The sequence below is a fragment of the Typha angustifolia genome, chromosome 4 (genome assembly GCF_048772165.1).
Source record: "Typha angustifolia cultivar Huaian chromosome 4, ASM4877216v1, whole genome shotgun sequence".
NCBI classification, from domain to species: domain Eukaryota; kingdom Viridiplantae; phylum Streptophyta; class Magnoliopsida; order Poales; family Typhaceae; genus Typha; species Typha angustifolia.
The window spans coordinates 4,615,737-4,630,442 of record NC_133242.1 but is presented as its reverse complement, the minus strand read 5'-3'; the positions used below and the strand labels follow the sequence as shown (position 1 = coordinate 4,630,442).

The 14,706-nt window shown below is 34.2% G+C and overlaps 1 protein-coding gene across 1 annotated transcript; it reads left to right on the top strand.

The window, feature by feature from the left end:
- The first annotated feature begins 1,011 nt into the window (after window positions 1–1,011).
- Window positions 1,012–5,198, top strand: LOC140759149 (2-methyl-6-phytyl-1,4-hydroquinone methyltransferase 1, chloroplastic-like). The gene is made up of 3 exons (XM_073095634.1): window positions 1,012–1,866; window positions 2,521–2,827; window positions 4,821–5,198. The coding sequence occupies exons 1-3, from the start codon at window positions 1,325–1,327 to the stop codon at window positions 4,974–4,976; spliced, it is 1,005 nt and encodes a 334-aa protein (XP_072951735.1). The 5' UTR covers window positions 1,012–1,324; the 3' UTR covers window positions 4,977–5,198.
- Window positions 5,199–14,706: the final 9,508 nt, after the last annotated feature.

The following is a 14,706-nucleotide window of genomic DNA, read 5'->3' as shown; positions in this document are numbered from 1 at the left end:
TAAGTTTATTATTCATATAAGGATTCGTATTAGAAGAAAAAGAAAATTTGGATCACATATTAAAAACAAATGTTATCCAATTTATTTTCACCTCACCTTTTAATAAATTAAGAAGGCCAAGTTAAGCCACCATCAAAGAGTAATGCTATGATTATAAGTAATTTTAAATATTAGCTTTTAATATAGCGTTTTGTTGTCATGGTAATTAATTAACATATTATTTGAGTGTTATTAATGGTGATGGTTAAATAGGCTCACATTGTAATATAAGTAATTTTTGGGTTCTAATTCTAGCTGTCTCGACTTAATTAGGATATTATTAATTAATTTTCACTCACCCAAACATCAATTTATTGCCCTAATTTTTTGGAGTATTTTATCAATTTAATTAGTAATTTATGCAATTTAAAATTTATTTTGGTGAGTTTTAATCCATATGGATGCCAAGTAGATGTATAGAAAAAAAAATATTATCTTCTATTATAAAAAAATTATTATTTAAGTTAGTGATTTTAGAAATAGTTCAACAATTTATGGATATTGAATTAACTTCGATCCGACCCGATTTTGATAATATTCTTATAAAAAAATACCCAACTCAATTCCTTTTTATTTATAATTTTTAACTAAATTAATTTATAATCTTATTTTATAATAATTCTAAAACCCTTAGTTACGCATATTTAGGTAAGTAAAAGAGTGTGATAATTTTATTACACCCATTCATATAAGATAGAAAAATGCCCATAATTTAAAAATTAAGTATGTTAAAATTATACTTATATTTATTTTTTTTAGAGGAAATTATACTAATATTTATCTTTTAGAGAAAGAAACGGTGTTGAGTGGTATTTTCAAATAAAAGGGAAATTTCTAAACCAAAATGAACAGTTTTAATAAGAAAGTTTTATAATTTAAATATTTTAATTTATATTGAAAATTTAAATCCCAGTAAATTACGAAATCTCCGTTTTAATGACTTGGTCAGAGAGAGAGAGAGAGAGAGAGAGAGAGAGAGAGAGAGGTTGCTCACCATCACCGGTCACACAAACTCTCCTATCTCGATCCACCAACACGTATGTGGTTGGTGTTCGTGTGAGCGTAGTTTGTCTTCCGGGATTGGGGAGGAATCACTTCTTTCACGTCTCCCTCTCAGAAAGAACGCTACTTTTTTTTTTTTGTTGTGTTTGGACTAGTGGCAGATTTGATTACCTTTACCTGAATAAAAGGAGTAATTTTTCCAAGTGGGTTTTCGATTTTGATGTGGTTTGGCATATAAAGTTCACTTCTTTTATATCTCTCGCTTCTGATCTGTGGGTTTTACATGGCTTCCTACATGCTCAATGCTCCAAATGGATTGGGTTTTCTTGGTTCTTCCCTTCAAGGGAGGTGCCTCCCCAGATTGGCTTTGGTGCCCATGGGTGGGAAGAGGAGGGCCAAATTAGTAGCACCAAAATGTAGCATCTCTTCTTCTTCTTCTTCTTCTTCCAGGCCGGCGTCGCAGCCCAGATTCATACAGCATAAAAAGGAGGCCTTTTGGTTCTATAGGTTCCTCTCCATAGTATATGACCATGTTATAAACCCTGGGCATTGGACTGAGGACATGAGGGATGATGCCCTGAAGCCTGCCGAGCTCTACAGTTCTCAGTTGAAGGTTGTGGATGTAGGTGGTGGGACTGGGTTTACCACATTGGGCATTATCAACCACGTCGACCCCAAGAACGTCACGATCCTCGACCAGTCGCCGCACCAGCTCGCCAAGGCGAGGCAGAAGGAGGCCCTGAAGGAGTGCACAATCATTGAGGGGGACGCCGAGGACCTGCCGTTCCCGACTGATTACTGCGACCGGTATATTTCGGCCGGAAGGTGAGGTTTCTGGTTATCTCTATGGATCAGTCACACATTGCATGAATTTGGTGTTTGTAGTTAGCTGGCAAATAGCATAGCTATTGGAGTTGACATTCAGATTTTCGATCTATGAATTACTGAAAGCAGTATTTCATATGTCTTCCTTCTGTTTGCTTAAACTATGTCTCTAATTTAGCTGATAGGTAGAGTTTGATCTTAAGTTTGCGGGGAAAGCTATTTGTAGTAACCTGTGACATTCAGCAACCAGGATAATAAATTATGTCAAAATTACTAGGATGGATGAATTGTATTCGTGATTTATACATTTCATTGTTCATTTAATTAATTGATATTCATTTTAATAATTGAAGTTCGCTTGTTAGCAGTTGCTCCAGAAACCAACTTAAATTCCTTTCCCGATTTCTTAGCTTTTGAAAGAAAACTGAAGAATTCAGAACATGGAAAAATGTTTCTTCTCTTCTTCCGCTACGCTCAAAAGACAGTCATATTTTAATCTTACACACAACTTTTCAGATACTGAATCTTATCTATGTTATCTGTTTTAAAGCTGTTCTGAATTGTTGTATAGATATCCCATCATTTGAGTGAATTAGTACATGTTCATTCAGTCCCTTCGTTTGCTGAAGTGATATTGGTCTTCTTGTGCTCCAGTATTGAGTATTGGCCTGACCCGCAACGTGGAATTAAGGAAGCATTCAGAGTCTTGAGACTCGGAGGAGTAGCTTGTGTCATTGGCCCTGTTTACCCAACCTTTTGGCTGTCTCGTTTCTTTTCTGACTTGTGGATGCTCTTTCCTAAGGAAGAAGAGTACATTGAGTGGTTTAAAAAGGCAGGATTTCAAGATGTTAAATTGAAAAGAATTGGCCCCAAATGGTACCGTGGAGTTCGTCGACATGGTTTAATTATGGGATGCTCTGTGACAGGTGTGAAAAGAGCATCTGGAGATTCTCCTCTGCAGGTGCACTTTGCTAACTTTTCATAGTTCTTCAAAGCGTTGAAAAGTTAATTTAATCTGCTAATTGCTTCACATCTTTATTTTTGGCATGGCTTGCTTACATCAGTGTCATATAGGTAAAACAATTAATAGATCTAATTTGCATTTGGGTGGTTGAATCAGCCCAAGAATAGATCCTATTTTCCTTTATGACTGACTTTTTTTTCCCAATCTGCGCACTTACTGGTGGCTTTTCAATAATTTCAGGCAACCCACTTTAGCATGTAAAATTATAACATGGCTTTTATGATAGTTCTCATCAATGAAGCTTTTCGCAAATGATATGGATTTGGTTATGCAGCAAAAAATCTTGATTGAGGACCTCATGAATAATGGTTATAATCTTGCCTTATTTTTTTGAATTGGAAGTTGTAAGAGAGGTCCATTGCATCTGCTTTCTTGAAGTCAAAGAAGAAAAGAAAAATACAATGTCCGAAACTTCTAAATTAATTACAGACCAAGAACATATTGGCAATGAAAACATAGACTAACAGGTATACCAGGCCATACCAAAAAGTTTAAGTACAAAAATTGCTTCCACATTAGATATAATTCACATAATCAATTAAAGGAAATTTGAAAAACAACATATTTGATCAAGAAGCCAGATTTTGCTTCTCCATATAGAGGGTCTTTACTAGTCTCTGCTGACAAGTTAAAACTAAGTTAGGTAACTCTATTGCTACATCTTAAATATCCATGTAGAGGGTCTTAATTAACTTCTGGAAGGAATAGCAAACTCCACTCCTGTTAGGCTACAAAAAGGAGAAAGAATACTGTCATGGAGTAAGTCTTAACCATCACATCAAGTAATAACCTCTTGTAAAGGAGCAAGCCACTCAAGAAAGTATATTGAGCTAATTTTTTAACACACTCTATGCAATCATACAAGTCCATCAACTGACAGGTAAGCCGTCAACAGGAGCCTTAGGTTGTTTAGGTGACCTATTAGAGTGACATGAGATCAACTTCTAAAATCATAAAGAAATTTAAATTTATAAGAACTACAAAGCTTATATACAAGAAAATAGCCAGTCAGTATGTTGAAGGTAACTACCATTTGAACACCATAACATGCTGGTATCTGAATGTCAGACTAGCATCCTTTATTTCAGCTGTCAGTCTACCAATTAATCCAGACTGATAACTAGCTATCAGATGATGCACATCAGGGACAAGAAGCTCGGTGCCTTAGCCCTCTGTTAAGAGATGTAAGAAGAAAAAGAGAAGGGGCAAGATACTCTCTTCAAGTGAAAAGTGCAGTAAATTATAGGCATAATATTTTGTACATGAACAAAGGCAAGATTGATTTACAAATAGTAGCTCATTACTAGCACCAAGTGCACTCAGCAGGATAGGGAAAGCTATAATGTCACTGATCCACATGTGTCATTATTCAGAACACTCAGCTTATCAGTTAGTTGATTTAATTCTGATCTCTTGTATGATTTTTCAAAATCAATCTCACAGACTAGCCCTTATCTTCTCTTGAGCATAAGAGTGATCATCTAGATTCCTGTCGGTATGCACGAAGTAGGTAATGGAAATCTCTAGTTTCAAAGCAGCTCAGTAGTAGTATAATTGTGTAGTCATTAGGTGGCAGAAGGCACCCTTTTCACTCTTCTTTCTTTCCAACTGAGCTTGAGAAATGGTTCAAATTAGTTAACTGGATATTCAGCTGCTCGACTTTTGAACTTCCTTCTCTAACTATTCATGCATCATAAATAAGTTCTTCAGAAGGTGATTAAAGAAAAGGGATAATACTATAACAAGCTTGTTTTTCTGTTCTAAGCACTGCACCCCAGAAGACTACCTTAAAAGTTCTTCAATATGCATCAAGTTTTTTTTTCGAATGAGCAGGAACTCCTCACTTTTCTATGTTATTAATCTAGATTTTGTTTAAATAAGAAATTTTTATAGAACAGTCTAGCTGAGGTTTCTTGAATACTTTTTGCAGCTTGGTCCAAAGGTGGAGGATGTCACGAAGCCTGTAAATCCATTTTCCTTCCTCCTGCGCTTTATCTTGGGGACTATTGCAGCCACATATTATGTTCTGGTGCCAATATATATGTGGATAAAAGACCAGATAGTTCCTAAAGGTATGCCAATCTGAGAATGAGAGGGAGGGAGCTCTACATGGGTCGTCATGAATAGGAATAATCAATTGGCCAGTTATTTAACGTGACAATCAATTCGCACATTTGTTGTAGCAACCATGATGGATATTTGTTTCCATGAGTAAATTTGATCTAGAGATGTGTAGGCTCAATAAGCTTTTTCCTTTGCAATGGAAGACACCTTTACCGTTTTCTTTTACATTGATGATCCCTCTGTTGCTCTTGTTCTGTCTCATTATTCATTTGATTGCACATTCATTTCAGCATCAAATTTTGTTTTAGTTTTCATGATCTGCATGCAAGCATGGTCTATGGCTTCTGCTATTTAAAGATTTATTGTTCTTTACTATTTTGTGCCATTGACACTTTTATGAATGAATTGATAATCCTTCTTTAAACCAAGTTTTAAAGAATTTAGGCACATCCTTCATAGTTGTTATTTACTGGAAAGAGTCATCTTGCCAACTTTTTAGGATAAAAGAAAAAAAAAAAAAAAGTAAGGTCCTAGTTGAACAGGTATTGTAATGGTAAAAGGAGGAGAAAGGAGAGGAACAAATTTATGGTCTTCTTGCCATTTTTTCTTAGGATAAATGAAAATGGAAGTCTTGCCAAATTCTTTTTCCTTTCTTCTCCCTTTCCCTTGTTAATCATCGGAGAGAATTTACTAATATCTTTTTGCCACAAGAATCATGTGAGATCATAGTGAAGGAATTGATCATTGCCTAATCTTCCCAACTAATTGCAGCAAAAGCAACAATTAAGTCACAATCATATAGGCAGATACCCACTTGGGGACTTCTAGCGACTCTCAAACTTGTGGCGATTTTCATACAATTGTCATATAAAGAGAGAACAATAATAGATGGTCTAAGTTGAAGCAGAATCTTTGATCATGTAGAGAAGGTTAGATCTTAATTTGATTTAGGTCTGACTCAATGTGGACTTCTACTATCTTCTACTTAGTCGTATTAAGTGCTTTTGGGTCTTCTGAGTTTCTTCTCTTCCTTTTTCATACATGAACTCTTCCTCAGTGCAGATAAAGAGGGTTGCACTAGGTAGATTGATAACTGGTGTAAAATGCTTGTCAAGAGAACTATGGACACAAATCTTTGGTGAAACTTTTAGGTTGTTGCCTAATTCAATGACATATCTCATAATTATCGGAATTCTTATTACTCAAAGTGGTATCTCAAAACCAAATTTATGTGCCCTGGAACTTGATGAGGACCCTGAAACTTGATAACTAGAGCAGCCTATTCTAAATTTAAGAATATCGTCCCACTTAGTCATCATGCTACTCTAACCTAGAAAAGATTGCGGCGAACCTTTGTAGAAATGGTTGTATGAGCTCCAAACTAGCCAATTTTGTCTGAATAAGAAGATTCATATGCTTCCTGGTTTGCATTAACTCAAAGAAAGCTATTTTAGTTTCAGGAAGAAGAAATATTCATCCTTGATGTGGATAGTGATAGAAGAAGCTATCTAATTGCAGAAAGATATAAGGCTACAAATTGATGTTCAAGAAAAAAGGATGATCTCACTCTAGGTAGACTGAATTATTTTAGACAAATGGTGGTCCATGTTTTGATCTTCCGACTGACAAGATTCATCGCTTTATCAGCAGATTAGGTTTTGCTCATGGCTCGAGATCGACAACTGCTCTTTCTTTGATCTTAACAATGCATTATGTACTTCTATTTATACTCAGGGAACTGAATTTACCATGAAACATAAAGTTCTGAATTTACCATGCTGACACTTGCCTGTAATTATCTATCTATTCAAAATAAATGTTATCTTGTGAAACTTTCTCCTGGTTTATTCATTTTCCAAATCCACACAATTTTGTAGTCTGATTGAATTCCTTTAAAGCTCCATGCATTCATTTCATACTGAGACAATGACTGTCAACTATAAGAGAGACTTCTCAATGTATAGAAAATATCAATCAAGTTGGATGCAAACATGTATCTCATTCTTTTGTTCAGCACATACTGCATGCCTTGAAGTGTGAACCAATTATTCACACCAGCATGCTTCTTGATGATCCATTAGAAAACATCAGAGGCATTAATTTGTTCATGCGCGACGCTGGATTTCATGGTGGCATGTGCAAATGACATTGCATGTGATAAAGGTCCAGCAATGGATCGCCCCGATGCAGTCCAACGATCGATCATGTGCTAATGGTCCCGTTCCATTGGGCTAGACAAATTGACATGGAAAATTAAACAAATATGAAAAATATCATGGCATATTCTGCTGGTGATATATTAATGACCTACTACTGCTGCACAGGCTGTGTTCTTTGTTGTTTGGGAGTATTATTGTGGAGAAATAAGCCAGGACCACACCTAAGAAAACAGCACTGACAGGGAGAGGGGAAGCCCATCCATCCATGGACCACTCCCTTAGGGTTTATGATTCTAGATCTTTTCAAATGCATTATTAGGGTTCTGTGAAGAACCATCTTGGAATTGGTTCAGTGCTGAATTGGCCAGGATAGTGATGTCTGATCTGTGAGTTATAATGTATCTGGGTATATGAGCATCTTTCTATTTTCTTCATACTGATATGTCAAAGATGAATTTGAATTTAGAAGACAGTGGAGATCATTCATTCTAGCAATCACAAGGTTCCAAAACAAACCAAAAAATTGTTGTAACTTGAGATAGTGTTGTTGGACATGGTACTTTGATTCCCTCTCAAACTTAGAGCTGCCTACAAATGTGCTATGCAAGTACAATGTTTGTGGTTTCAGACAGATAAAGATATGGAGACAAAGCATGCATGCCTGAATTGGACCACATAACTATTTCTTCTGGCTAGGTTTGTTCTATTTGTTAGAGAAGCTACCTTCTCCAGTCTCAACTCTCAAGTGGACCATGATGTATGTTAAAAGAGAGAGAGAGAGAGATTATGCATGTGAGATATCATGTTTGGTGGGATTTATTAACCCTAAAATATGCATGCTTTGTACCTGACTTGAACCTAACCTTTTGGAGAGGTTCAAAATGTACTAAATTGTTGACAGTACTATTGCAGCAAGAGAATCTTTGTGATGGAGTGCTCATGCTTGCCAATTGATATGACTTGTCTGATAGTACTTGCAAAGAGATGGGAGTTTTAGTTTAACTTAAAAAAGAATTCAAAGTTTGAAAAAGAATGCATGTCTCAGTAGTAAGTCTGTGCAGCTACAATCAGATTATTGAGCTTTAAATTCACTACTGAATGCATGCCCCCCCCCCCCCTTTCTCATCTCCTAGGAGAGAAAGGAGAGAAAGACTATTGCTTGCTTTCAGGTTTGCATCTGTGGATGTATAGGTGCTAAAAAATGAGCAGCAACCAGAACCTAATGACACATACTAAGACATATATACTATATGATATGTTGATGTTAGCTAAATCATTCATACTCCAAACCTTTGTACCTATCCTTAGATTGATCGATCGATCTCTCCTAATCAAATCTTTGTCTCGTTGTAATTTTGAACAAGAAGTTTATCTTCTCTTGAAAACTTTATACTAATATTACTTCTTCTTTTTTATGCTGCTACTGCATCTGTAGATTACTCATTGCTCTTCTCTCACTACTTCTCTCAGAAATATAACATCTACTGTTCTAACTCTCTCTCTCTCTATCTCAATAGAATTTTTTTTTGTTCTCTTTGTTAGCTTCTTCCTGTCTTGTGATAATATTTCTCCTCACTGCTACGTTTGATTTATTTCCTGGCACCTCATGGCTACCTTTATCTACTACTACTTTTATTTATTCTACTTCTCTGTACGTGGTCATGGGCTTTCTAAATTCTAATGCTTTATAAGTAAGAGAGATGATGAGTAATTTATTTTCAAAACAAGTACGGTCTAATATTCCTCGTTGATGCTCAAATTTGATACGGTTTGCTTCTATGATTCACAACAACTTTGGAGTTTTTTTCTTTTTTTGTGAGGAAAGTCCGTGAACCGATAGTTACAGCTTAATACACAAATGTAAAGGGGAAGTAGAATGAAATCTTAAAATCAGCCCAGCTCTTAGCTGAAAGATAGGTTGACCGACATAAAACACATAGTATCAGCTTGTAACAATACAAATACCCATACAAATAAATTTTCAGAGGGGATAGGACATCGACCTTAGAACAAGCCTCTCTCTCAGCTATCAGATGCCGCCATGCAAATAAGACCAGCGCTTTTCAACAAAGGGTTGACGTCCTATGACTCATCCCGTCCAAAAATAGATCCAACACGCATTGAGATCGACCAACTCGACAATACCGGCCAAACAAGCTACCAAATCATGCTCGGACATTAAACCGAGAACCCCAAGTTAGCATTTACACAATAGCTAGCTATGGCGGCAGTTGGGGTTATGAATGTAGAATAATACGTTAAAAGTTAATATAGAAAAACTTATCAAAAAAATCCGCTGTTAGTTTTACCATAACAGTACTTTTGATAATAAAATTTAAAATACGTAAATTTATTTTTATCTTGACCTTAAAAACTTATTAAAGGGTATTATGGTTATTATGCATTTATAATTATCTTAACTCATTTAAATTATAAGTGTTAATAAAAATATAAAAAAATAAGGAATTTTTTTAATATATAATCTCTTTATTATATTAGCTAATGTGCCGTTTGTAATGATATCATTACAGGAACAATTAATTTCTATTTGCACATAGAAATATATAGATAATGGGTAAATTATAAATTATTTTTTGTGGTTATGCCTAAAATCACCTATCTTTCTAAATTCTCATTTAGATCATTCTCATTAGGATGGTTCTATAGCTCAAATCAAACTACTCTTCTAAACTCCCATTTATATTACTTACCTCTATGTGGTCTAGATTAATGTGAAAAATTGAATGATCATTAGTAGAGTCATCAAATTATTATAATACTCTTGTGATATTAGTAATCCCATTGTTTGGGCAACTCTATATTTGTAATTTACTTGATATATTTCATTCTATGATCATATATCTCAAAAAAAAAAGAGGTGCAAGGTGATAGAGAGATAGTAACTTATGGGGAGAAAATTTATTTTGCTATATAAGTTTGAAAAATGAGATATAATGAGTAAACATTAATAAAATAAGTTATAATATTTTAATGTTAATTCTAGTGACAAAAAAAAAAAAAACCCTCCAAGAATTCTTGAATTTTTTTAATATATTTTTTTGGATGAAAAATATAATAATTTTGCATTAGTCTAAACCAAAAATTTAGATGCTAGTTTGATTTTAGTCATAACCTTTGATAATATTTACATATGATTACATAATAATATATGTTGTGCATAAGTGTAGTTTATCTAACTCTATAAATTACTCTTAACTAATCATGAACATTATCAATACAACATAGTAGTCTTTGTATGTAATAATGTACATAAATTATATTATTGACCATGATAGCAATTTACAATCTCCTAAATGCCTCCTTAATCCTATTAGAAGATCAATTTTTTTATCATACTATTAAGAATACAAATATTTTCATTGCACCTTACAACTGATGCAGAAAAATCTTGTCACTTTGAATTCATAACCTCTGGATTAGGCATACAGGACTCTAATAATTTGTGCTAATTGTTAATTATAGATCATATATTGGGTTATAAATAAGTTAACATAATCTGATTCACTTAACTTGAGCGGATTGATTTGGGTAAGATTAGATTAGGCCGGTCAATCTATTTATGACTCGAATCTGATTATATTGAACTCAAGCATAGATATAGTTTCTAAGTTTATGTGCCATTACCACTCTAACCTTGTATTTTGCTTGTGAGTTATGTATCTACAAACAGTATAACCCTAATTTCTAGTAGGGTCTTTTGCATCTATACCTTTCAAGGTTTTTTTTATTTACATGTATCCTCTTCTAATATTAATATCCTAACTACTTGTTAAACTTAAAACAATCTAGACATGAAAGGACAAAAGTAAAACCTAACCCTAATTAAAGTAATCCGTCGTCAAGTCTAACTAATTTTCCGACCGGTTAGCTAACCTAGGTAAAGATGAGCCTTATTCTTCTAGCCCCATTCACTTGTTGTAGAATAAGGGTGAAATAGACATAAGTATTCTAAGTATTAATACCAATAAGCTATCGTAATGTTTAGTTCAATATTAATATAAGGAGTAATAATTATATTTGATATGACATAAAATTGATATTAAAGTATTAAAGAATAATAAATTTGTATTAGAAATTGGTGATAAAAGACCTAAATATATTTTTATGTATTTTTTTGTGGGTAATTTAATAACCTTTTTTTTCTTATATTAAAAAAGAAAAATCTACATATTGTTACACCCTGTCTTTTAATGAAATTGCAGCTTACGGTCTACATTTTTACTATTTATAAATCGAGCCATATAATTTAGTAAATATGTAAAAAAAATACTTTGCTATTAGATAAATTAGTTAAACTTAACCAAATCTCTGAGTTAAGTTACCTGAACTAAAAGAATAAATAAAAATATCTTCAACCAAATCATACTAATAATATTTTAGTTATTTTAAAAATAAAATATCTCTACTTAACAGAATATTCAGACGGAGTTAGTTCAAATCTAACCTAAAATATTTTTTTGCAGTGAAAATATTAGGGTGTAAATCAGAATTACTTTATAAAGCAGGGTGTTATATACAAATTTCCTAAAAAATAAAGTAAAATCCTAGGGTGCCCCCCACCACTGCAACCAAACTCACGCGCCCAGGATTGCAGCCGATCCCGATCCCAACGCCTTCCTAGCCATCAAATAAAAAAATAGAAGTAAAATAAAGTAATAATAATTAATTATTAATATAACCTTTAAGGATAAGCCCTTCCCTTACCTCGATCTTATTCATGAAAAAAAATATATTATTAATATTATTATTAATAATTGTTATTGCTCTTCGCGTCCGCATGCGGGTACGGCCCCCTATGACTTGCTCCCATCCTATATTCTGCACTATGCCGCCCTACTCCCTGCAACCCTACACACTTCCCTCTCTTCTTACACACCTACTCCTCTAACCCTAAAACCCTACCTCTCTCTCCCTCTCTCTCCCTCTCTACTTTACTTGCATATTTGTTCAAAGGATCAAAGTGGGGAGTTCTTGTGAAGCTCATGTACATGTGTGATCTCCACCTTCTATAAAACCTCACCATGCACCCAAGAGGCTTCTCATCCTATGTTTTGCTTGTGTTCTCTCTTCTCTCCTCTCCTCTCTCTCTCTATGTATATGTATATATGTATATATGTATGTTGGATGATATTAAGCTTTGTTTTCTTGGATCTTTGATCAACTTTGGTTAGAGAAAGGTGTGCTCAAGGGAATGAGTGAAGCTGCCAGCATGATCTAGCTTTGAGTGACCAAGAAGAGAGACTATATGTGTTTGCATAGTTTTAGTAAAGGTCAACCATTGCTAGGTCATGCTGTGACAGCCTCACTTCTTCCCATTGTTGGGCATTTCAAGCTTCAATTCCTTTTTCTATTTGGAAAAAGGAAGCAAAAGAACAAAAGGGAAAGGTGCAATAGAGATTAATGTGAGTGTCATCCTCCTCTTTGTCTGTCTTTTCTTTTGTCATTACTAACCTTTTCATTCATGTGGCTGCAGAATTCTGGTCAAGAGTTATGGGTATATGCCTTCCTTTTTTACTCAATTTTTTTTTTGTAGCTCTATGATTGAATAGATATTTAGAGTTGGAATTAGTATGGAAAGAAAATGAGAGATGAGTTACTTTTTTCTCTTTTTTTTTTCTTTTTCTCAAGACAATTCTATTTGATGTAGGGTGAGTGGATCTCAGGTGGAATCATCTATACCCATGGTTATGGGCAGCCTTGTTTTCTTGAAAATTTTGATATCAATGTAACTTTTTTTTCTTTATCAGAGAAAGTATTGATATCTGTACTGATGCTTATGGACTGTTAAAATACTACTCTTGTTCTATCTTACTACCATGAGGAGATGAGACTACATATAATAAACTCTAAACTTGTTGCAAAGCAAGAGCTTTTGATGCATCAAGTTTATTAAACTGTGCAATAACTTTATTTTTTGTAGCACAAAGTTAGAGTCACAAAAAGTAACAGGCACAAGTACTTCAAATTGAAATACCTCTTGGTTCAAAACTACAAAGTAGACACTTTGCATTACTTTGTTGAAATATTTTATGTGGTTTAAGCCATTTGCCCTCCCAAAATAAGACCTCATAAGGTTTCTCTCAAAGAAAAAGTAATCTTTATACCATATCTTTGAAGATCCCATGACCTCTTGGATGGGTGCAAGTGATAAGGCCACTCTTTGGAACTTTACTAATGCTCATTAACATCTGATACAAAGTATCCTGGTTTTGTTACTAGTCATTACTATCTAATGAGAAGAAAAAGTACTATGGTAAAGATGAACCATAGTAATGTGAGAATGAGCATTATTAGGTTCTGCAGCTAGATGCTCACAGGATGAATATGCTCAGTTTGTCCATCCTTATTTTGTTCACATAAAAAGGAAATATCACAATCAAAAGATGAATATGTTTATTGGATTTAAGGAACTTGACAATCAAAAGATAGCACTATTATTTTACTGCATGAAATCCAACTAAGGAATGATTTCCAGCTACTTCAATATAGAGAGAATTCTTGTTATTCTCAAGACTACTCTCTCTTTTCAAAGTGAAGGAGGTGATGGTACAAATTGAGTGGTTTAAAGTTCTGTATTCAGAAACTCCAATATTGGAATAGCTCCTAATATCCAACTGAGATCATTATTTCCACAAAATTCTAATTAAAAATCCCCTTAAAAAAAAATGAAATGAGAGAGTGGTGGTATATTATTTTTGAGCCTTTATGCACTTGTCAAACAGGGTCTTTAGTTATGTGATTTGGTGGCTTCAGATATATAGTATTCCGACAGAAAGAAGAATAGATCAGCTATTCTTTTTAGATATCATTCTATTAGATTTCTACTAGGAGAATCAAACTTTCAGCATCATGAAAGCAAGATCTCACTTATTTGAGCTTTTGTAAAAGATTGTACCCAAAAAGGTGACAGAACAATCAATCATATATTAAATATAAAATATAGAAATTATCATTTTCTAATAGTTTAAAGTAATGGGTGAGTTAAACATTATGAACTGGAAACACTATTTCATATAATAAATATGTAACACAGACAGAATCTAAATCTATTGTAGGGTTTTTTCACAGGAGGGGCAGGCTGCGGTTGATCTGGGAGCAAATTCTAGCTAGACATCTCAGTTTCTTGGTTTCTAGAATTAGGCTTTGGTGATGGAGACTGATCTCACAGTGGTTAATGTATACAACTGCTGATTTACTCATTTTCTTTTAGAAGAACTGACACCATACTCAGAGAATAGATGCATGCCTGGTGTAGTTAGTGGACCAATGCTTACTAAGATGAGCAATCATCACTTAACAAAGAGAGAGAGAGATATTCACATGAGGTTAAGATGCTCACTATCTTTGTTAGGTTAAGATGCTCTCTTTCCACTTTAATCTCATGCAACTAAAATAAAACAAGCACAAGGGGCCCAAAGAAGATGGTCCCTACTTGAGTCTCTCTCTCTTTCTCTCTCTCTCTCTCTCTCTCTCTCTCTCTCTCTCTCTCTCTCTCTCTCTCTCTCTCTCTATATATATATATATATATATATATATGTATGTATCTTTGTGGGTTGAGCATCTGGTATATTT